Source organism: Choloepus didactylus, chromosome 9 (assembly GCF_015220235.1).
Source record: "Choloepus didactylus isolate mChoDid1 chromosome 9, mChoDid1.pri, whole genome shotgun sequence".
In the NCBI taxonomy this organism is placed as follows: domain Eukaryota; kingdom Metazoa; phylum Chordata; class Mammalia; order Pilosa; family Megalonychidae; genus Choloepus; species Choloepus didactylus.
Window position 1 is genome coordinate 23,760,918 of NC_051315.1, and position 23,876 is coordinate 23,784,793.

Consider the following 23,876-nt stretch of genomic DNA (forward strand, 5'->3'; position numbering starts at 1 on the left):
TTTGAGAAATGTCTATTAGGATCCTTTGCCCATTTTTTAAGTGGGTTATTTGTCTTTTATTAGTGAGTTGTAGGAGTTCTTCATGTATTCTATATGCAAGTCCTTTATCAGATAAGATGACATGTAGCTATTTTCTTCCATTCTTTGGTAATCTTTTCACTTTCTTGATGGTGTCCTTTGAAACACAAAAGTTTGTTTTAATTTTGATGATGTCTAATTTATTTTTTCTTTGTTGTTCAGATTTTTGTTGTCATATATTAAGAATCCTTTGTCCAATCCAAGGTCATGAAGATATACCCCTATGTTTTCTTGTAAGAGTTTTATGGATTTAGCCCCTCTGATCCATTTTAGTTGATTTTTGTGTATGGTTTGAGGTAGGGGTTCAATGTTATTCTTTTGCAAGCACATCCATTTTTATCTGAGTCAGTTATTTCGTTGTCATTATAAAATGGTGATTTTTATTTCTAGTGTATTTATTCCATCTTCATTTATTAGCTAATATTCATGTGTATAGAAGAGCTTTGATACACCTCCCCTCATCTTTCATCCCCCCACTTTTTTTTTACCAGTGCCGTAGATTTCTTCTTAGGGCCCCTCTCAATTAGTGCTTCCCGTCCAAGGATAAAACCACTATCCTGAATCCAACACCATAGATTAGTTTTGCTTGTTTGAACTTTTTAATGGAGTCATACCACAGGTACTGTTTTTGCAATTCAGCTCTTTTGCTCAGTATTGTATTTGTGAAGCTCATCTGTGTTGTTGCATGTGACAGAAGTTGAAACAGTCTCTTTGTATTTTGTCTTTTTGGCTATACCATAACTTATCCATTCTACCATTGACGGATATTTAAATTGTTTTCAGTTTTGGGCTATTAATAATAGGGCTGCTGTGAACATTTTCACATGTGTCTTGTTGAATGTATGTATTTCTTTTGAGATATCTAGAAATGGAGATTTTTAAGTTATAGGTACTGGCCAAACAGTTTTCCAAGTAGTCATGCCAGTTCATACTCCCCTCAGCAGTAAGACCTTTTATGTGTCCTTTACTGTTGTTTGTTTGTTTGTTTGTTTGTTTGTTTCGAGGTTATGAGTTATGCCATTTAATATCTTTGATGAATACTTTTTGGCCGGCGTGCATTCACAAGATTATCAGAGTATCTCCCCCAATGCCATCCAACCTCAATATCAGAGTCATGTCCTCAGGCCTCTCGGGGTCCAGGTGGTTCTTGCCTCTGCAGTCCTTTCCAGTGACTCCACCAAGTCCTTGGTACTTCAGAGTCAGAGCGGGAAGTGGCAGGGCAGGAAGGTGGGTGATTTCCCGGTGTGCTCTGTAGTCTTCTGTTGAGCAAAGTGGTCGTGTAAAAGGGAGCACCTGGGCTTTCCAAGCAGGGAAAATGATGTGATCTTTTTTTTGTTTTTCCTTGCAATTTTATTGATAATATAATGACATACCATAAAATCATCCAGTGTTCAGTCATTGTTCACGTTATCATATAGTTGTGTATTCATCACTGTAATCAATTTTTGAACATTTCCATTACTCCAAAAAAAGTAACAAAAAGAAAAATAATAATAAAAATAGAGGACACCTAAAACATCCCATCCCTCCCATCCCATGCTATTATTCATTTACTTTTTTTGTCCCCATTTTTTTCTCTCATCTGTTCATACACTAGATAAAAGGAGTATGAACCACAAAGTTTTCACAATCACATGGTCACACCATATAAGCTATATAGTTTATACACTCGTCTTCAAGAATCAAGGCTGTTGGGTTGCAGTTCAGCAGTTTCAGGTATTTCCTTCTAGCTATTCTAATACACTAAAAACTAAAAAGAGATGTCTGTATAATGCGTCAGAAAGACCTCTCAACTCCATTTGAAATCTCTTAGCCACTGAAACTTCGTTTCATTTCTCTTCCCCCTTTTGGTTCAGAATGCTTTCTCAATCCCATGATGCCAGGTCCAAACTTATCCTTAGGAGTAATGTCCCATGTTGCCAGGGAAATTTATACCCCTTGAAGTCATTTCACATAGTGGGGAGGGCAGCAAGTCCATCTGTCCTGTTGGCTTAGAGAGAGATGCCACATCTGAGAAACAAAAGAGATTCTCTAGGGGTGACTCTTAGGCACAATTATAAGCAGGCTTAACCTCTCCTTTGCAGTAACAGGCTTCATAAGGGCAAGCCCGAAGATCAAGGGCTTGGCCTAAACTGGTAGTCCCCAGTGCTTGTGAGAATATCATGAATTCCCCAGGTGGGGAAGATTAGTAGTTCTACATTTTTCTCTAGTCCCTGAAGGGGACTTTTCAAATTCTTTTTTATCCTCTGCCCAAATTACTCTGGGAAGTATTGGGGCTTCACACTAATCTGTACAAACCAACCAGATCTCACTCCCTACTCAGAGTTTTCCATGTAATTATGGTGTTTGAATAAACTGACCCTACAAGTTAAATTATCTAATGTACTACAGAAAATAAAGATTTTCTACCAAATAAGCATCTCTACCTTTGGTCTTTCACGAAAGTTGAAGTTTTAAAATATAGTCAATATTATCCTTTACCCTTTAGTCTGATTTACCTTATTCCTAACCAAGGCCATTTCGTCCATAACTCTAATTGAAATTTGATCTCTTTTTCAGCTTCTTTAACATTTGCTGTATGGGACAGTGTTAATGTTCACATTCATAGCTGCTGAACTCTAGCTCTGAGTCTCAGGTGTCACACAGATACCCAAAGTTCTGGGGACTGACCAGGTTATACACAAGATCTCAGCATCTCAGAATCTAGAAATAACTTAAAACTCAAGAATAGATATACCTGTTGAAAGAGCTTATAATCTAGGGACCATTACAGTAAGCATGCCACTGATAGCCTATGTTCTCATATTAATTCTCAGAGTTTGCACATTATAGTTGTTCTATATTATGAGGTGTTATGTCTGTCTTTTTGTTTCTGGCTTATTTCATGCAACATACAGTCTTCAAGGTCCATTTACCTAGTTGCATACCTCACAACTTCATTTCTTCTTGCAGCTGCTCAATATTCCATTGTATGTGTACACCACAGTTCACCATTCTGTTTAACAGTCAGTGTGCCCTTAGGCCATCTCCATCCATTGCGAATTGTGAATACTACTGGCATAAACACTGGTGTGCAAAGGTCCATTCATGCCCCTGCTCTCAGTTCTTCCAAGTATATACCCAATAATGGAGTTGTAGGACCATATGCCAACCCCATACTTAGCTTCCTGTGGAGCCACCATACTGCCCTCCACATGGGCTGTACCATTCTACTTCTCCATCAGCAGTGAATAAGTACATCCCTCTCTCCACATTTTCTTCAGCTCTTGTATTCCTCTTATTTTTTTTAACATTCCATCCTAAGTAAACAATTAGTGGTTCCTGGTATAATCATATATATATATATATATATATATATATATGCATTCACCACCACAATCTATATGCTGGCATTTCCATTTCTGATAGCTCCCTTCTTCTTCACTTTGGCATTTGTAGGTTCCTTTTCCCATCCATACCCTCCTCCAGAGCTCCGAACAAGTCAGGGTTATCCTTCTTTTTTGCGGAATATATAGGGAGAAGTGGTCAGTAGCTGTTTACATTGCCATGTTGATGATGTCACCTGGTTGATGTGGTCTTGACCTTTCTACTGTGTTTTAATCCGTTACTTTTACTATTCTTCTTGGTGCTACAGTTGCCCCAAATTTGGCTAGTGGAATCCCCTTAATGCTGGCTCTTCTGTTCTTTTGACATGTCCCTTGATTCTTTGAGCACTCACTTGCTTTCAGGCACAAGTTATTCAGCTGAGTTTTAACAAGTGCTTACACATGTGTAACCCAATCCACATTAAAAAGTACCATTATTTATATTTTTTCTCTAATTTAGAGATAATTCATGTGATAAAATTCACTGTTTAAAAGTGTGTAATTCACTGGTTTTGGTATATTCACAAAATTGTGCAGCCATCCTAATTCCAGAAACATTGGTTTTTGGTTTTTCCCAGACCTCTTCTCTGGTGTTTTTGTTTTGTTTTGTTTTGTTTTTTTCAGTAAGCACTACCCTTCTCCCATTCCCTCTCCCATGGTAACTCCTAATCTGCTTCCTATCTCTGAATTTGCTATTTCTAGTCATCTCTTATAAGTGATTTTGTAAATATTTTGTTCTTGTATTTCTTGCTGATTCAATAAAGCATAATGTTTTCAGACTTCTCCCATGTTGAAGCAAGTCTCATAACTCATAATTTTTTCTTACGGCAGAATAATATTCCATTATGTGTATGTACCACATTTTGTTTATTGATTCATTTGTTGATGGACACTTGGATTGTTTCCAGACTTTGACTGTTGTGAATAATGCAGCTATAAAGATTGGTGTACAAGTATCTGTTTATAACCCTGTTTTTGCTCTTTTTGTGTATATACCCAGAAAAGGGGTTGCCAGGTCAAATTGTAATTCTTCATTTAACTTTTTGAAGAACCACCGTATTGCTTTCCGCAGTGGCTACACCATTTTACATTCCCACCAGCAATGCACTAGAGTTCCAATTTCTCTGCATCCTCTTCAGTGTTTATTTTTGTTTATTTTTGTTTTTTTTTAATAATAGCCATTCTTTGTGTGATGTCATATCTCATTGTAGTTCTAATTTCTGTTTTCTTAATGGCTAATGATGTTGAGCTTTTCTTCTGTTTATTGGCCATTTGTATACCTTCTTTGGAGAAAATGTCTGTTCAAGTCCTTTGCCCATTTTAAAATTGGATTGTCTTTTTGTTGTTGAGTTGTTGGAGTTCTTTATATATTCTGGATATTGAAACCCTTTTCCAATATATGGTTTGAAACTGTTTTCTCCCATTCTATAGATTGTTTTTTCACTTTCTTGATAATTTCCTTTGGTGCACAAATGTTTAATTTTGATTAAATCAAATTTATCGTTTCTTTTGTTGCTCATGTTTTTGCTGTAGTATCTAATTCATAGGCAAATCTCAGGTCACAAAGTTTTCCCTTATGTTATCTTCTAAGGTCTTAAATATATTTAAGTCCTTGATCCATTTTGAGTTAATTTTTGTATACAGTGTGAGGTAGGGTTCTAACTTGATTCTTCTTCATTTGCCTATCCAGTTTTCCCAGTATCATTTTTTGATGAGACTATTCTTTCCCCTCTGCATGTACTTAGCACTCTTATCAAAAATAAATTGGCCATCTTTGTCTTAGCCAACTCTGCAAATAAACTCACTACCCTCCTCCTATGTGGGACATGACCCCTAGGGATGTGCCTGGCCCTGGCATTGTGGGATTGAGAATGCCATCTTGACCAAAAGGGGGAAAGTAATAAAATAAAGTTTCAGTGGCTAAGAGATGTCAGATAGAGTCAAGAGGTCATTCTGGAGATTACTCTTATGCATTATATAGATATTCCTTTTTAGTTTCTGGGGTATTAGAATAGCTAGAAGGAAATACCAAAATCTATTGAACTTTAATCCAATAGACTTGATTCTTGATGATTGTATAATATATAGCTTTTATTGTATGTCCATGTGATTGTGAAAACCTTGTGACTGACACTCCCTTTACCCAGCGTATATACACCTGAGTAAATAAATAAAGACAAAAAATATATGTAAATAATATGGGGGAATAAGGGATATGGAATGTTTTTGGTGTTCTTTTTTATGTTTATTTTTTTCTTTATTTTGGAGTAATGAAAATGTTCTAAAATTGATTGTGACGGTGAATGCATGACTATATGATGATACTGGGAACCATTGATTGTATTCTTTGGATGGATTATATAGTGTGTGAATATATTGCCCATAAAATTGTATTAAAGATAAATAAGTTGGCAATAGATGTATGTGTCTATTTCTGAAGTTTCAGTTTTGTTCTAACATTAATTTTTCATCATATTTTTATTGTATAATATAACATATATACATAAAAGTGTTAACCTTCCAGGTGTAATTTAACTAGTAAGCAAATTTCAAAGAATATTATAAGTTATAATTCTGCAGTTTCAGTTATTTCCTTATGAAATATAACATGTACAAAAAGGTAAAGTCTTTAAAAGTATGGTCTAACAAATGCATATATAGGAAATTTCCAAAGTTATTATGAGTTATAGTACCATAGTTTCAGTTATTTCATTATTGTGAAATTTAACATGTATATAAAAAGGTACAGCTTTCAAATTACAATTTAACAAGCAGCTATAGAACAAATTTCAAAGGATGCTATGGGTACAGTTCCACCATTTCAATTCTTTCCTTCTAACTATTCTAATACCCTAGCAATTAAGGAAAAGAAAATTATATAAATATTCAGTATTCATAATCCTTTGTTAAATTCCATCTTGTCTGTTGCTACCCTTTCCTCTAGTCTAATCACTTTCCCTACCTTTTGGGATGTGTAGGCAGTGACCACTGTAACCTGTTCATGTTGAAAAGGGGTGTCAACCTTATGAGCAAAGGGGACACATCTAGTTGATGTTCTTGAAGAGGCTGTTGCCTCTGGGTTTTGGGACTTAGCTGGCATAGGAGCACTCTGAAGAATTTAAGTTTCTGTATTTGTGGTGCTGATCTGTGAGAAACATGCCTTTAAACAACCCCTTTCATTCCTATTTGCCTTGGAGTACAGCTCTGAAACTTAGAATAATCCCATTAACAAACAACCATCACTCCTATCCATTACCATACCTTTGAATTCATCAACATATCTGAACACCAGTGATTCTTACATTTGTGCGCTTCATGTTATCCATCATTTCCCTGAGATCCATTTCAGATTTTTTTATTTTTTTCACCATTCCTTTTGTGCTTTCACTTTCCATTACTCTGTCATCAAGGTCGCTAATTTGTTCCTCTACTTCTTCAAATCTGGTATTATATGTCTCAAGAATATTTTTAATTTGATCAACAGTATCTTATTTCCATTAGAGCTGCTATTTTTTAATTTACCCTTGAAAATTCTTCTTTATGCTCTTCTAGGGTCATTTTTATGTCCTTTAATATCCTGAGCCATAATATTGATATTTATGGGTACTTCTTTGACTAATCACTCCAAATTATTTGTCTCTTCCAGCTCTTTAATTTGTTCATTTGGCTTATTCATATTTTCTGTATCCTTCAATTGCTTTGTAATTTTTTGCTGGCTTCAGGGGATTTGCTTATCTTGATAGGGTTATTTTGGGAAGTGCAGAATTGAGCATTTATATATAATTTGGTTTGCTGGAGTGCAGTTTCCCTAGCCTACCAGCAGATGGTGCCCTCAAGGCATAGCTTGCTTGAGTGCAGTTTCCATAACTTACTAGCAGGTGGTGCTCTCAAGTAGGTCTTCCATGAACTTCTTGTGGTGGGCAGAGTCCAAATTGGGTGGGGAACCAATCAGTGCACCAGATCTCCATGTGCTGTGGGGAATCCTGGTCCTGGGACTGCATTGTGGGCCCTGAGCAGGTAGGCTTGGAGCCTGATCCAGGGCACCCCGCAGGTGGGATGTGGGCGTTGCCTGCCAGTTCTTTGCCTGCCTTGTGCCCACTAGTCTCTGGGTATGGGAGGGACTCGCAATCACTGGTATGGCGTCTCTGGGTTCCCTCATGGGAGCTCCCCGCTGTCTGGCTGTGCAGGGTCACCCCCCAGCAAACTGACAAGGTAGGTGGACAGTAGTGGAGAGCCACTGCTCACTCCCTTGCCCAGTAGGGTTTTGCTTCTGCCAGCCTAGGGGCTGGGAGGGTGGTCTGGACAAGGAACGTACTCACCGCCTCCCTCCAGCCACCGTCTCTCCTCTGTTTTTGTTGGTGTCCACTCCTTCAACTGTGGGGGACCTCTTTGGCTGATCACAGCCTGAAACCACGGTCCCCAGTGTCCTCCAGCCCCTTTCTAGTTACTCTGACAGAGAAGAAGCTTGTTCCGCCTCATCTACTCTTCCATCTTCCCAGAAGTCTCCCAACATTAATTTCTGATTGATGAACTTCTTACAGTTGGGAACCAGATTAGTATAGTTTGGTATTAATAGTTTTGTTTTGTTTTTTTTTAATTTATTTCTGACAAATTTGTGTTAGATTGCTATTTAAGTCTATGTAAGGAATAAGGCATTTCTAAGTTACTAATATATATATTTGTTTGAAAACTCATTTGTATATTTTAAAATCAGTATCAGATACACCAGCCCAAAGAAAGTGGAAAGGTAAAGGTTAGGTAGGAGGTAAAGCACTTAGAGATGAAATTAGGCTTCTGATGAGCGCCCATTGACTCATATATAGCTTTGCAGATCAGGGATGGGGCAGATTAAGTTGTGCTATGCCTCCAGTAGACATTGGTGTCTACATTTTTCCAGTTGCTTTTACTTAAAAAAAGCTCCTAAATGTATTAGTATGAAGTCTCAGTAGTGTATTTTTTTTTTTTTTAAACACAGACTAACCAAAAAACTTGAAGAAAGGAGAGAAGAGAAAAGGAAAGAAGAAGAACAGGTAGTATTCATGTACTTAGCATTGTTTTACTCTTCCAATATGTAAAGGATTGTTTGATTGTTCTATTCAATTTGACAGACCTATGATAGCTTCCTAAGTTGCAGATTTGTAAAAGAGAATTATCTGTTGTCTTTTGTAGGATCATGGTGTATATTTTTTACATTCTTTTTGTAAATTGTTAGGAATCGATTGGATCTTTCCCACTGCATTGATTGGATCTTTCCCACTGCATTGATTTCGTTTCCACCAAGAATCAAGGGGCTGAGCTATAATTTTTTGGTTTGAGGCACAAGATCAAATTTTTAGTTCCTTTTTCTGAAAAAGAAATACATAGAAATTTTGCTGAGGTTTTTTCTCTCAATTTGCTGTATTGTAGCTCACTGTTCATTTTCCTCACCATGTATACCTAAAGTGCCTCATCTCTCTGGAGTTTTAATATAGGAAGATTATCATTTCTTCAGGCCAATTAAATGATTGCCTTATTGGCTTTGGACAGTAATATATTCATCTTAAAAAACAAAGATCTGTAATTTTACTTGCTTTCAAATTATACCAACCACCTCATAATCTTAACAGATCTATTTGCAGAAATTCATAAATTGATAGACATGGGGCCATTAACCATGCTGTTAATAAACTCTCTACTAAGACCCTTACATTTTAAGATGTTGTTTTATTCTTTTAGCTGATCCCTATAATCAGTTTTGCCTACATTCAAAATAATATCTGGATCATACTATCAAATTATGTTTTTAGCTCATAGGACTTATTTTCTCTTTTATTCAGAGAGAGATTAAGAAGGAAATTGAGAGGAGGAAAACTGGAAAAGAAATGTTGGATTATAAAAGAAAGCAAGAGGAAGAATTAACAAAAAGAATGTTAGAGGAAAGAAACAGAGAAAAGGCTGAAGATAGGGCAGCTCGAGAGCGTATAAAACAGCAGATCGCATTGGTGAGTATTATGTTTAGTGCTTTACCCCAGGACATTTGCACAATTGTTTTCTCTTGCATAGTGGCTTTGATTTACTATAAGACAGTGTACACAAAAATAGTAGATTTAATTGACTCAGAGTACTGATTTTCAGCTTCCTTTTATTAGAAATTGTGCATTGAGTTAAGATACAGTTTGACTCTTTCGATTTTTTTTGCAAAGTAATTTTTCTCCATGTTATGTATTGAATTTTATCAAAGTAGTCAGAAGATTGCTTTCAGCATCTCTGTAGAAAACAAGCTAAGAACTGGCTACCTAGCAGTCCCCTTTAGAAACGAAAACACTTTTGTGTGACATTCAAAGGATTGAGACACATCACTGAGGCTTAGCATGGTTTTGCAAAAATTGCTTCTAGAATAAGCAGTTGTAATACGTATGAAAACCATACCTGCCTCAATATCGTTTCCTCATTTGTTCATTCAGCAGATATTTATTGCTCATCTACTATGTGCCAGACCTTGTTTGTGTGCCAAATCAGTTCTTTGAATGTTTAGTAATAACTTCAGGCCCCTGACAGTTGGTTAAACCAAAAATACCAGATCCAGAATGATAAACTATTGTTCACAAATAACTTTAAGGAATTTTGTGCTTATCTGTTTTTGTTTCTTAACTTGTGTTTGGAAATGTGTGAATAGGTCATTCTGGCAGTGAAAGATAATTGGTGCCCACACTTGTTTTAAAGGACCGTGCAGAGAGGGCTGCTCGTTTTGCAAAAACAAAGGAAGAAGTAAACATTGCTAAATCTGCTGCCTTGCTGGCCAAACAGACAGAAATGGAAGTCAAGAGGGAATCTTATGCAAGAGAAAGAAGGTACTTTATTTCATGCTAAGACATCTATGTGTAAATGGGGGCTGAGGAGAACAATGGTTGTGGTGGTCTGTTTTTTAGCAATAATATATGGCATAGTCAATTCAAGGATGTAATTGACTAGTGTGGCAGCTGCCAATAGTGTTTATCATTGAATATGAATTCATTTCATTGAATTGAATATAACAGTACTAAATACCTTTTAAAAGGGCATAAAAATCTGTTTTCAAAAGAAGAAAGTACATGTTCCAAAATGATTATACTAATTATCTTATGTGTGTTAGAATCCTGTATTGTAAATGTCAGAATACCAATTCAAATATGATTAAGCAGGATGGGAATGCATTGGTTCTACCATTGGGCAATCCACAGGTGAATTTGGTTAGGTTACCTAGATATAGGGATCTTTAGGATGTTATTAGGACTTCTTCCCCCCCCCACCTCCCCCCCACCCCTTTCCACCTTGGTTCCTTCTGTTTTTGCTTAATTCTCATAAAACACTCTACATGGTGTCAGGAAAGTTTAGGGCCTTCTGGCACCTTCAGGATCTTGCTCTCATCATCCAAAGGAGAAAAGATTAATCCTGTTTCTTTCAAAGCCCATTATCAGTCACTGCAGAGAATTCTGCTTAGCCTTAATTGGGTCTTGTGGACACTGCCAGATTAATCACTGGGTCCGCTGTATGGGCTCTCTGCCCATCCTCATGGTGAAGGAGGTGACAGAAATGTGAGTGATAATCATACCAGAATAGAATGACATGTAGCAGAGGAGAGGAAATTCCCAAAACAAAAATGTGTTGCAAAGACTTAAAAAAAAAAAATCAGATTTCTATACATCCTGCTAGTTGGATTATAGTTAATGTTTATTTTTCTCTCTTTGCTTTTCTGCATTTTCCATAATGGACAGTTTAAAAGCATTAACTTTTGTAATCAGAAAAATGACTTTTAAAAAACTATTTTCCAAAATGTGTTATAATACTTAGAAATAAATTTAACAAAAGTGCTGTAGGACATGGACTCTGAAAACTATAAAACAGTGCTGAAAAAATTAAGTCTCAATAAATGGAAAGATATTCCATCTTTATAGGTCTAAGTGAGAGGACTTAATGTTGTTAAGATGTTAATAATACCCAAACTGATTTATAGGTTGATCGCAATCTATCATATTTGTAGATGATTTTTTTTTGTGCTACTGACTTTATTCATGAATTTATAATGGAACTCAAAATAGCAAAGAACATGAAAAAATTCAGATTGATATCAACAAAATACATCAGAGAATACATCTATTTTTCATATAGCTAAAAAAAATGCCTTAAATGCACATATGAGAATATAAGTATTCTTCATCTTGTGGAACTTCAAGGTAGTGGAGATTTCTTCAATACAGTTTATCAGAAAAGCTCATATTACTCTAAAATACATACAATTCAAAAGAAATAAAAATGTAACTGATAAAATATTTATCATTTCATGGCCAATCTTCTTGGTAAAGTGCTACTTTTATACTGAAAAAGACAATTAGTAAAGATTAAAAGTTTTAAAATGCTGAAACATCATTCTGAATGTGTTAAAAATTTTTCTTCGGTATCCACAATGTTCGTCACATATGTCCCCACTATGAGGCCTTAAACACTATTTTATAATTAGGAAAAAAATCTTTTAGTTCAGATTATTTCCTGGAAGTTAAAAATAACTACATCATTGCTAAATAAAGCTTTTCATGATTCAAGAGTATATTAGACTTGGGAAACTATTTTCCGTTGTTTTAAATATGATCTTTGGTTTCAAGTTGTCCTGATATCCCTTTTAGTTGGATGGTTGTGGTTAGTAAAGTATTCATAAAACAGCATACTAGCTTCATTAGGACCATAAAAGCAAATTGCATCAACAGCCTAATATAGCAAGATGAATTCCCTGAAATCCACAACTGGCATGTTAAGTGTTGAGGGAAGTCAGTGTTGCTGAGGAGTAACTCATCTTTCTTCAACGACCTACATCAATTCATTAATGGCATTAGCCATTGAGTCATTTGGAAATAAGTCTGTTGAGAGGAAACTAGTTGGAAAAATCTGAATAAAGGCACACAGGTGCAACTCTTAAGTAGATAAATAAGACCAACTAAACTGCATATGCAAGCATGGATGTGTCTGCCCCAAGCATATAAACACATCTCATGTTTATAGGTTGAATATTTTCACTGCATAGTTTCCACCAATTGGAAGAACCTTGTGCCTGTGGGCATGCATATTCCATAGGTCAGAACTAGCTAGTGGTTTTCCAGAATTGATGAAACTTTGATTGATGCGAAAACTGGCCTTTCCCTAAAATGAAACTTCTGAGGTTTTAAACCCATAGAACAAAGGGACAAAATAACACTGGAAACTCTAAGAAGTCAGAGTGAATCCCAGAAAGGAGATGCTCAATTTCATAACTGAAGGCTGCTGCTGATCTCTTCTCTCTCTCCTTGAATAATCAAATGCAAATACCTTTTACCAATGGCAGCCTCCAAGTCCCACAAAAAATCAAGTAATGCCCCCTTAAGGAGCACTTCCATCAGCACAAACTACCTGCTGGGGTGCATCAGAGTTGAGCATAGTGTGTAACTGATTCTTTTGCATGATTGACAATCTGATCATAACACATATGTGGATGCAAAAGGCCAAGCAAGAATAGCAAAGACAATTTTGAAAAAGAACAAAGTTTGAGGACTTGAACTTGACGATTTCAAAACTTACTACAAAACTAGAGTAATCCAGACAGTGTGATAGTGCCATAGGATAGATGTATACTATACCAGTAGAATTAAGTGTCCAGAAATAAACCATTACATTTATGATCAGTTGGCTTTATTTTAAATCATTTTAACTTGCTTTCTTTTTTCCCTCCTTTTTTGTTATTAGAGTAATGGTAGGTTTGTGAAAAATCATGCAGAAAGCACAGAATTTGCATATATCACTCCCACAACTGTATACAGTTTTCCCTATTATTGTCATTTTGCCGTAATTACAATTCATGGGACTTTTGTTACAATTAATAAACCAGTACCATAATTATATTATTGAGGACAGTGCATAGTTTACATTATGGTTCACTCTTTGTGTTGTAAAGTACTACAGGTTTTAATTTTTTTATTTTCACTCTGGTGACATATATACAACATAAAATTTCCCATTTTAACCATTTTTCAAGTATATGATGCAGTGGTATTAATTACCTTCACAGTGTTGTTCTATTATCACCAACATTCATTACAAAAACTTTTCCATACACCAAATGGAATAGTTGGGGGCATGTGTTTTTATCCATTATGCGAATTTCTGCCTTTTGACTGAGGAGTTTGATTGATTTACATTTAAAGTAACTATGCTATAATGCAGGACTTTCTTCTGCCATTTTGTTACTTGACTATTTTAAGTTTATACCCTTTTTTCCCTAAATTCTTCCAGTACCACCTATTCTTGTTTTTATTTGAGCTTTTATAGTGAACCATTTTGAGTCTCTCTGTGTACAGTATATTTTTCATTTAATAACCTTATTTTATATTTTTCAGATCTTTTTTTCTTGTGGTTACCTTGGGGCTGAAATTTAACATCCTAAGTCTAAACAGTGTCATTTGATTTGATACCAACATAACTTCAATGACGTGTATAATCTATGTTCCCATACCTTTCTGTCCCCCCCAAATTTTTGTTTTTCTTGTCATCTTTATGCTTTGTGTCCAGAACCATAGATTTATCCTTGCTTTTATATGCATTTGCATTTTAGAACTTGTAAGAGGTAAAAAAAAAAAAATGTGGTTACATACCAAAAATGCAGCATAATAGTACTGGCATTTATAATTACCCATGTAATTACCTTCGCTGGAGGTCTTTATTTCTTTATGGCACTTTGTGTTATCTGTGTCCTTCCCTTTCTTTTTTAGTGTGTGTTTTTTTTTTTCCATTTTTTTATTTTGTACTTTAACATATATACATAACGGCGATAAGTTTCAATGTATGATTTCACAACTAGTTAGAGAGCAAATATCAAAGCACGTCATGGGTCACAGTTCCACAACTTCAGCCATCTCTATTGTAAACTAATGTAACATACATATAGAAAGGTGTCATCTCTCGATGTACAGCTCAACAAGCAGTCATATAGATAATTTCAAAAACTGTTATGTGTTACAGTTCCACAATTTCAGTTCTTTCCTTATTATGCAATACAGGGTATATACAGAAGGGTGAAAACCTTCAAGGCACAATTCAACGAGCAGCTATAGAGCAAATCCCAAGGGATACTATAGACTACAGGTCCACCATGTCATTGACCTCCTTCCAGCCATTCCATCATCCCAGCATCCAAAAATGTATATATAATTATATAAAGTTTCAGTATTCATAGACCTTTGTTCAGTCTTATCTTGTTTGTTGCTACTACTTCCTCTTTGTTCTGTCTTACAGCTGTGTAATATTCCATTGTATGTATATACCACAGTTTGTTTATCCACTCGTCCATTGATGGGCATCTGGGCTGTTTCCATTTCTTGGCAATTGTGAATGATGCTGCTATAAAACATCAGTTTATAAATGTCCATTTGTGTCTTAGCAGACACAGCAGCTTCTTCAATAAATGATGTTTGGAGAACTGGATAGCCATATCCAAAACAATGAAAGAGGACTCCTTTCTCACACCTTATAGAAAAATTAACTCAAAATGGATTAAGGCTCTAAACATTAGCACTAAGAGCATAAGACTTTTAGAAGAAAATGTAGGGATATATCTCAAGGGTTTTGTGATAGGGCATGGTTTCCTAAACCTTACACCTAAAGCACAAGCAAGCAAAGAAGAAAAAGATAAATGGGATCTCCTGGAAATTAAACACTTTTGTACATCAAAGGACTTTGTCAGAAAAGTAAAAAGGCAGTCTGTGCAATGGGAGACAATATTTGGAAACCACATATCAGATAAGGGTTTACTATCCAGAATATATAAACAGATCCTACAATTCAATGAGAGAAAGACAACCCAATTTAAAAATGGGCAAAAGACATGGATATATACTTTTCTGAAGAGGAAATACAAATGGCTCAAAAACTTATGAAAAGATGCTCAATTTCACTGGCTATCAGGGAAATGCAAATCAAAACCACAATGAAATACCATCTCACACCTACCAGAATGGTCATTATCCAAAAAAAAAAAACCAGAAAATGGCAAGTGCTGGAGAGAATGTGGAGAAAGAGGCACACTCATTCACTGTTGGTGGGAATGTAGAATGGTACAGCCACTCTGGAAGGCAGTGTGGCAGTTCCTCAGGAAGCCACATATAAAATTGTGATATGATCCAGCCATTCCATTGCTAGATATATACCCAGAGGAACTGAAAGCTAAGACACAGACAGACATTTGTAAACCGATGTTTATAGTGGCCTCATTCATGATCCCATAAGTTTTGATATGTTTTATTTTCATTTTCATTCGTTTCTAGATATTTAGCAATTTTCTCTTACAATTTCTTCTTTGACCCACTGATTATTTAGGAGTATGTTTTTTAACGTCCAGATCTTTGAAGTTTATTGACTTCTAGTTGCCATCTATTACCTATTTTTTATGCAAGCCTCCTTACATTTATTGTAATAAAAGACAATAATAATGTTCATTTGGAAAAAACAGGCAACACAAGAAAAAGATAAATAGGGCCTCATGAAAATTCAGAACTCTTATGAATCAAGGGACTTTATCAAGAAAGTGAAAAGACAGCCTACAAAATGGGAAAAAATATTTGTTAGGGGTTTAATATCCAGAATATATAAAGAACTTATACAATGCCACAATAAAAAAGCAACCCATTAAAATGGACTAAGGACTTGGATAGCCATTTATCTGAAGAAGATATACAAAAGGCCAATTAGTACAAGAAAAGATGTTCAACATCATCAGCCATTAGAAAAATGAGTCAAAATTACCATGAGATATTACTTCATACCCAGTACAATGGCTATTATTTAAAAAAACAAAATAATAAATATTGGCAAAGATGTGGAGAAATTGAAACTGTAGTGCTTTATTGATGGGAATGTAAAAAGGTGCAGCTACTATGGAAAAGTTTGGCAGTTCCTCATAAAGCTAAACATTAGAGTTACCATATGACCCAGCATTTACACTCGTAAGTACAGAGTCATAAGAATTTAAAACATTTGTCTGCATAAAAATTTGCGTGCAAATATTCATAGCTACATTATTCATATTAGCCCCAAAGTGATGAAAGCCCAGATGTCTGTCAGTTGGTGAATGGATAAACAAAATGGGGTATGTCCCATATAATGGAGTCTTATTCAGCAATAAAAAGGAAGTAACGATAGATGCTACAATATGGATGAACCTTGAAAATGTTACGCTAAATGAAAGAAGCCATTTACAGAAAGTCACGTATTATATGATTCCATTTATGTGAAATGTCCAGAATAGACAAATTCGTAGAGACAGAAAGTAGATTAATGGTTGCCAGGAGCAGGGGGATGGAGAAATGGGGAGCGATTGCTGGTGGACACAGGATTTCCTTTTGGGGTGATAAAATATTCTGTAATTTTATAGTGGTTGGTGATCGTCAGAAAACTCTGAATGTACTAAAACCACTGAACTGTATACTTATACAAGTGAATTTTCTGTTATGTAAATGATATCCGTAAAGCTGTTATTAAAAATAAAAATATAATGGAAAACATTTGTCTTTGTGGGAAAAACACTATAGTCTTTGTTCATCTTTGCTTCCATTTTCTCTAACCTTTAATGTTACTGTTAGAGAATATATAGAAATACTTGTACTGACTTTAATTTTCTTTTTTCATAGCACTATTGCAAGAATTCAGTTCCGTCTTCCTGATGGCTCTTCCTTTACAAATCAGTTCCCTTCTGATGCTCCATTAGAAGAGGCAAGGCAGTTTGCTGCACAGGTAGATTATGTCTTGAATTGTGGGAAAGATAAATAGATAGGTTATTGAAATGTAGGAGGTGAATTTTCAAAGCAGAACTTGAAGAATGTGAATAAATTGTAACATCCTCAGAAGGGGCTCACAAGACATCTATGGGATATCTTGGAGATTCCGTCATGTATTAGTGCCTAATGGAAAGAGCTTATCTGCTGGTTGTGCAGAAATGGATATTTGCTGTTATTGTACAGTAGTCTCCGGCAACTTTTCTTACTGATTAGTTCATTCAGCTGGAGGAGTGAAAAGCAAGTTTCCCAAAGGTCCAACATGAGGCATTTGTCCCACTCATGTATAACAGGATGTAATTTTTGATTCTCTCTCTCCATATTTTCTGTGGGTTATGTAGAACATTGAGGCTTGTCACTTTTCCACTTATTGTCCAAGCCTAAAAATCAATAATCCTTACTTGGAAGTTAATATTTCCTTCAGGAATTTATTTCCAGAGGTGGTTTTACTCAAAATCTGAATGGGATGTGAGATATTCTATCTTAGACAATAAGATGTAAGGGTAATTTCCAATTAGTTCATTATTCTCTGATTGATTTCTTATTCAAAATGGATTCTGGGCATTAGGTGTCTGTGAAGATCTAGGCTTATCATATGTAGTCGTACTTTTCTCATATATAACTTCAAGGCTAAAAGTAGGGTGTTGGGTTCAGATCTCTTCACTAGACTTCTTGTCTCTGTTTAGTCTCTTACCTCATATAACAGTTCCCAAGAGAAGGACACTTGAAAAGCTAGCTGCCTTCCTTCACTGGTGAGCTGGGCTGAACAATGTAAAAACTTATTTTAAGAAACTTTTTCCTAAGCTTTATACTAGAACCAAGCCTAGATAGCCTCTTTAATTCTTCTTTTGTCTTGGTGCCTCACCTTTGCCTCCCAAGATGGGATACCCACTGCCTATTTCTTAGTATTTTTGCCACAGGTAAGTGAAGAGGGGAGATCTTTGATTATATTTGTCCTGTTAAGCCTTCACTTCACTTCACTACAGTGGCCTAATTTTGTATTTTTGGATGTCTGTCTGTTAAAGTGAAGATAGTGTTATGTATGTGACAGCAGTTTTAAAAAAAATTGCAAAAAACAGGTATTAGTCTCTTTCTTTGGCATCTAAGGAAAGAAGAAACAGTTATAAGATTTTAAAAGTATCAGTTACTTAAAATTGTAAAAGTGATGGTGATGCTGCCCAGTGTAGGTTCTTGGATCTACAATTATATATGTGGTATTGATTGACTATGAACCATTTGTGCCTTGAGACTAGGAGGAGGCTAAATCTCAAGTTCTAAATATGAAGAAAATACTGTTCTATTCTGGATTTTTAAGAAGTACCTATAATCCAAATGTGTATTTGTTATATTTAAGTTTGCCAAAGGATAGTGAAAATCCTAACGACTGAACTGCAGTCATACTTTAAGGAAATAAATAATTGCTCATTTTTATTCAGTTTATGTACTTTATATGATTTTAGGAACTATATTTCTTGCTATTTGGTAGTCATTTTTGAGTTATAGAACCTTTTAAAAATTTGGATTCAATAGCTTTTCATCTACTTTTTGAAGCAGAGAGCCTTTTAAAATGTTTTTCGAATTTATATTTATATGAACTTTTAAAATTAAGGCAATTTTAATAAAAGCAGTCACTTTGTATGTAATGTAACATCTTCATAAAAGCTTTAAAATTTATTGTTATATTACAGACTGTTGGCAACACTTATGGCAATTTTTCATTAGCTACCATGTTTCCCAGGAGGGAATTTACCAAGGAAGACTATAAAAAGAAATTACTGGATTTGGAACTTGCCCCAAGTGCTTCAGTGGTATTGTTGCCAGTATGTGTGTGTGTGTATATCTATATATATTTATTATTATTATTATTATTATTATTATTATTATTGGTTTCATATTCCTGTTTGTTCTATTCTTGATCATTTCTCTGAATTAGTGGGAGGGAAAGAAAAAGATGTACTGGGGGTAATTAAAATCCAAATTATCCAAAAACATTAGCTCATTCTATTCCAATATCTTGTACTTTACATAATCATATTGCTAATATTATTTGTGAGGCAATAAATAGTATTAACTTTGAATTTATTTTTCCTCACTTCACTTTATGTACAGAAAATGACCAGTAGTGGCAAGTTTATATCTTGTTGTCTTGAAGTTGTTAATTATATTATAAAAGTTCAATTTTTTTAACTATAGGTGGTTCATTTCACCAATAAGAACTACTTTCTAGTTTGTATATTGTGGTTAATCCTTAAAAAGCCAGAGCTCCAGGAGTTCCCAGCAGTTTATATACACTTGAAAAACAGCAAAAGATGGTAATTTTACCTTCTTGCAGTAAACCAAAGTCAACAGGACCTTCTTTTCTAGGCAGGAAGACCAACTACATCCGTGGTACCCTCTTCTAGTGGAGACATTTGGACATTGTTGGGGGCAGTACTTTACCCATTCCTTGCCATCTGGAGATTGATTAGCAATTTCTTATTTAGTAATCCTCCTCCTGCACAGAATTCTGTGAGAACAGCATCGTCAGAACCCTCAAACCCTGCATCATCTGGCAACTCAGGGAAAAGGTATCTGTGTTTTCCCCATTTGCAGAAATACTTTGTTAATGACCAATACCAAAAGGGCTATCCCTTATTCAAAATGAAGAATTTTGTTATGGGTACTTTGCTTTCTTTCTGTGTATCCCTTCCTTAGTCCCCACTTTGGAGGAAAGAAAACAACGTTCTGAAATGTTATCATATCTTCTCCTTGGGAAGCTCACGACTTGAGTTTTCACAGCCATCTTTCTAAAACCTATTCCATGTAAAGCAACTTCACCTCTGGTTTTTTTTGTTCACTGAATGTTTTTATTCTGTATCTGTAACAAGGCAGATTCCACCCACCCCACCCCCCAGGTATAAATAATTCTTTCTTGCTAGCCATGTTTTGCCTGAACAGAGATTTCATTCCATTAATTGCTCACAGTTGTCCTGCATAATTTCTTTAGAGGAATCATTGTGCTCTAGGTAATTTTAATCCTGGTTGTTGGTTGATGGTCATCTCTCATCATTCAAAGAAAGATCAAACTGAGGAAACTGGATTTTTTTTTTTTTTAATGGTGTTTCCTTCTGTGAATTTACTTTGGTCAAGTCCCTTAACCAAAAGGTCCTAATTTTTTTCCAGATATCAAAGGTTAGTACAGCAGTATAGACCACATTGACCATTTTAGCCCATACCTCTGTTTGTTAAGATTGTGCATATTTAAAATTATCAGAAATATATCAGGAAATATTTTCCTAGAAGGTGAGATTATATTCCTTTGTAATAATTAAATAGGAGTATTATTATTATATGTACCTACTACTGTAAAACTGTTAGGCCTTTATAGCAAATCCTCACACCAGTCCTCTGGTAGGTAATGAAAATCTTGCCTCTGTCTACCATCAGAAGGGAGATCCCTGGCCTTGTGTCCTGTTGATTCTGTAGGCAATGATTTAACTAAGCTCTGCAATTAGGCTGATTTAACCTTTATCTTGGTTTGTTTCTTAAGTATTAGGCAGGAAAACCAGTTATATCCATAGTACATTTCTCAGGTGGGGATAAAGAGAAATTCTTGTCTCTGGTCTTGGAATAGCATTTAAACTAAGCCTTGTTAACACTGAATTTTAGAATTATTGCTGAGCAGTGAGTGGAAGCATAGACGTAAATCTAAGAGAGGAAAGCTTTCAATTCCACTATTATTTTTCAGCTTTTTTTCTCCCCTCTAGTATTAAAGGATTCTGTTAGCTTAAATTTCATCCCTGTTTACTTCCCATTTTCAAATGAGGAAGTCCTGTTTGTTCTTAACTGTTTATTTTAAATGAGTCATTCTTAAAGATTTTGAAAGGATTAAAAACTGGCTAATTGACTATTTCTGTCAGACTATGAATGGACCTTTGGTTAGCCTCCAAGGTGCTGTGTAAGTTGTACATGTTTTAGTAGACATATCAACTTGCATAAATAAAAAAGGAAATATTAGTTAGCAAATGGTCCCACTTTTCTAAAATTTGGTACATTGTCAAGAAACACACAGAAATGGAAAATATTATTTGGCTGGATTGACTTGGTGAACAGATGAAGCCAGACACTAATAAAGTCTACTACTGCATTAGTAGGTATAATTATCTCCCATGGACTTTCATTATCCTAGGTAGAGTTAAAAGTAAAGTACAGTTGCCTACAATAATGGAAATTTAAAAGAAAATACTTTGTGTTACTATTTTCATTTTATATAGTCTTCCTTTTCTCTTTCTTCTGTTTTATCAGGGAACAAGTTAGAAAAAGAGTGCTGGAAAAGCGTGGGGAAGACTTTAAAAAGGAAGGGAAGATATATAGATTGAGGACTCAAGATGATGGTGAAGATGAAAACAACACTTGGAATGGAAATTCTACTCAACAGATGTAGTGTGACAAGTGTGATATGTGCAATAATCATTGTTTCTCTTATGATTTAATTCAACTAAAATTCTACTGGAGAAGTAGGACTGCTTTATGTTTTCCGACTGATCTATAAAGTGTCTCTTTATTCTTGTTTAGTGGTATGGGTTAAAGTTGTGTAACTGAAAAAGTCAAGAGAGAAAATAACTGGCTCCTAGATCCTTGCATATGGTAACAAACTGCTAGAAGCCTAAAATAATCAAAAGATCTGACTCAGCGTCCCTTCATCAGCTTTCTTATTCAGTATTTTATATACTTATTAGCCCCATGCTCTCAGCTGACATGTTTTGCTTCAAGCTATTTTGCTCCAAAACTGTTAAGCCCCATAAAATAACTGATATGTCACTGAGTAATTTGAATGAGTCAGAATATTCTAATTAGCCAATCAGATGATAATTTGTTTAACTTTTCTCTTTTTGCTCATCAGCTGCAAGCAAAATCTTGTAGTTTTTAATCTTAAACACTGAATAAAAAATCTTTTCCATAAATCAGAATGATCTTATTTTTTTTTCAAGGTTTGTTATCCTTGCATTTTTTTCTTGCACAGGGCTCAGTTGAAGTCCTATATCTCAGATCGCCACCCCACCCTTCTTCCCAAAGTACTGCCCTGGAGCTATCTCAGGAAAGAAACTGGCTGCTTTACCCTAAATATCATTAAAGGAAGAAATTTTCTGGTGCACATTGATGCTAATTTCTGTCTCTCCTAAGTCAGTGAAACATCATTTTGTTTGTATACTATTATGGTCTGTCTTCTCATCATATGCAAAACAACTGCTAGCACACAATCCATTTCTCTTTCACCTGTACACTGAAGTTTTGGCCTGGAATAAACATACTTTAAGGACTTCACCTCTAGTGTAAGATGAGAAGTATAGAATAAAGATAATGTCTTTTCCTTATTAGGTTATTTTTAATAATTTAAAAAAGATTCTTAATCTGACTTATATGCTGCTTTAACACCATATTTTTTGTTAGTGGAGATCAGAGAACTAATGTTTGAAAAATAAGTAAGCTTGACAGTTTCTCTTTTAACTCTCTGTTTTTAGATTGGAAGATACCTATCACTTTTGAGTGAACATATGGAAGGACTCTGACTTTATTTTGTAATGAAATTTTTGCATAGGAGGCTTTCTGTTTTTCACCTATGAAATAACAATGACTTCTAAAAATGGTAATAGTTAATGTTGGCAAGGGGAACAGTGAGACAGGCTATGCTCTTGGTAGGAGTGAAGACCAGAGCAGTTTCTGAAAAACAATATTTTTCATATACCTTCAACATTTCACACTCTTTGATCCAATAATTTTTTTTTCTACGGAGTGATCTTAAATGCAGAAAAAGTTTAGGTATAAGTGTATTCATTAAGCATTACTTATTTTATTTAAGAACTGGAAACTCTCTAAATGCCTTTTATAGGAACAATTAATTTTTGAAGAAGAGAAATGTTACAATACTATTTCAATTCAATTTAACATGTTTAATAAGTACCTATTAATGGTTTAACATGTTTAATGAGAAAAAGCAGGATACAGAGCTATAAGTACTGTATGAACTCAGCTTTGTAAACACATTTTATATATAGATATTATATGTTAATATATATATAAAGGGAAAAGAAAATACACCAAAACATAATAATTATGTGATTTTAGAGGTTTTTTGCTTTATACATTTTTTTTGCATAATAGGTTTTCCTGATATTCTGTAACAGCCATATCATTCCTTTAAAAAAAAAAGAAACAAACCATCAGTCACACCACTTAAGTAAAGGTTTGTCATCTTTAAATAAATATAGTAATATCTAATTAAACAAAAAGCCTGTCAAGTAGGTGTGACTCTACTAATAACTACTAGAAATACATTTGCAAATACTTTGTGTACCTCAAGTCATTTTGACTTGGAAAGAAATCAGGTAAATAAACCAAAAGTCTTAAAGAATTGTACATAAAAGAGCAGTTCATAATCTTTGAATAGATTTTCTCAATTTTATATTTTTAAAGAGTATACCTGCTAAAAAAATTCAAAACCGTATAAGAAGACCATAAGATGAAAATTAATTCTTGCATTTTACCCCTAGTACTATTCCCCAGAGGTATAAAGCATTAACAGATTCTTATGTAATTATCAGGAAAAATTAATGCACATATAAGAAATATATAATCTGCATTTAAA

At 34.9% G+C, this 23,876-nt stretch overlaps 1 protein-coding gene across 1 annotated transcript in view; it reads left to right on the forward strand.

Moving 5' to 3' along the window:
• UBXN4 (UBX domain protein 4) overlaps positions 1 to 22,194 on the forward strand; it is an 85,787-nt gene extending 63,593 nt beyond the window's left edge. Inside the window, exons 7-13 of the mRNA XM_037849322.1 lie at positions 8,419 to 8,473; positions 9,260 to 9,424; positions 10,146 to 10,273; positions 17,108 to 17,210; positions 18,940 to 19,071; positions 19,616 to 19,818; positions 21,536 to 22,194. Of these exons, the coding sequence (XP_037705250.1) occupies positions 8,419 to 8,473; positions 9,260 to 9,424; positions 10,146 to 10,273; positions 17,108 to 17,210; positions 18,940 to 19,071; positions 19,616 to 19,818; positions 21,536 to 21,674 (925 nt within the window). The 3' untranslated portion in view covers positions 21,675 to 22,194. The remainder of the gene's footprint in view (positions 1 to 8,418; positions 8,474 to 9,259; positions 9,425 to 10,145; positions 10,274 to 17,107; positions 17,211 to 18,939; positions 19,072 to 19,615; positions 19,819 to 21,535) is intronic.
• Positions 22,195 to 23,876: the final 1,682 nt, after the last annotated feature.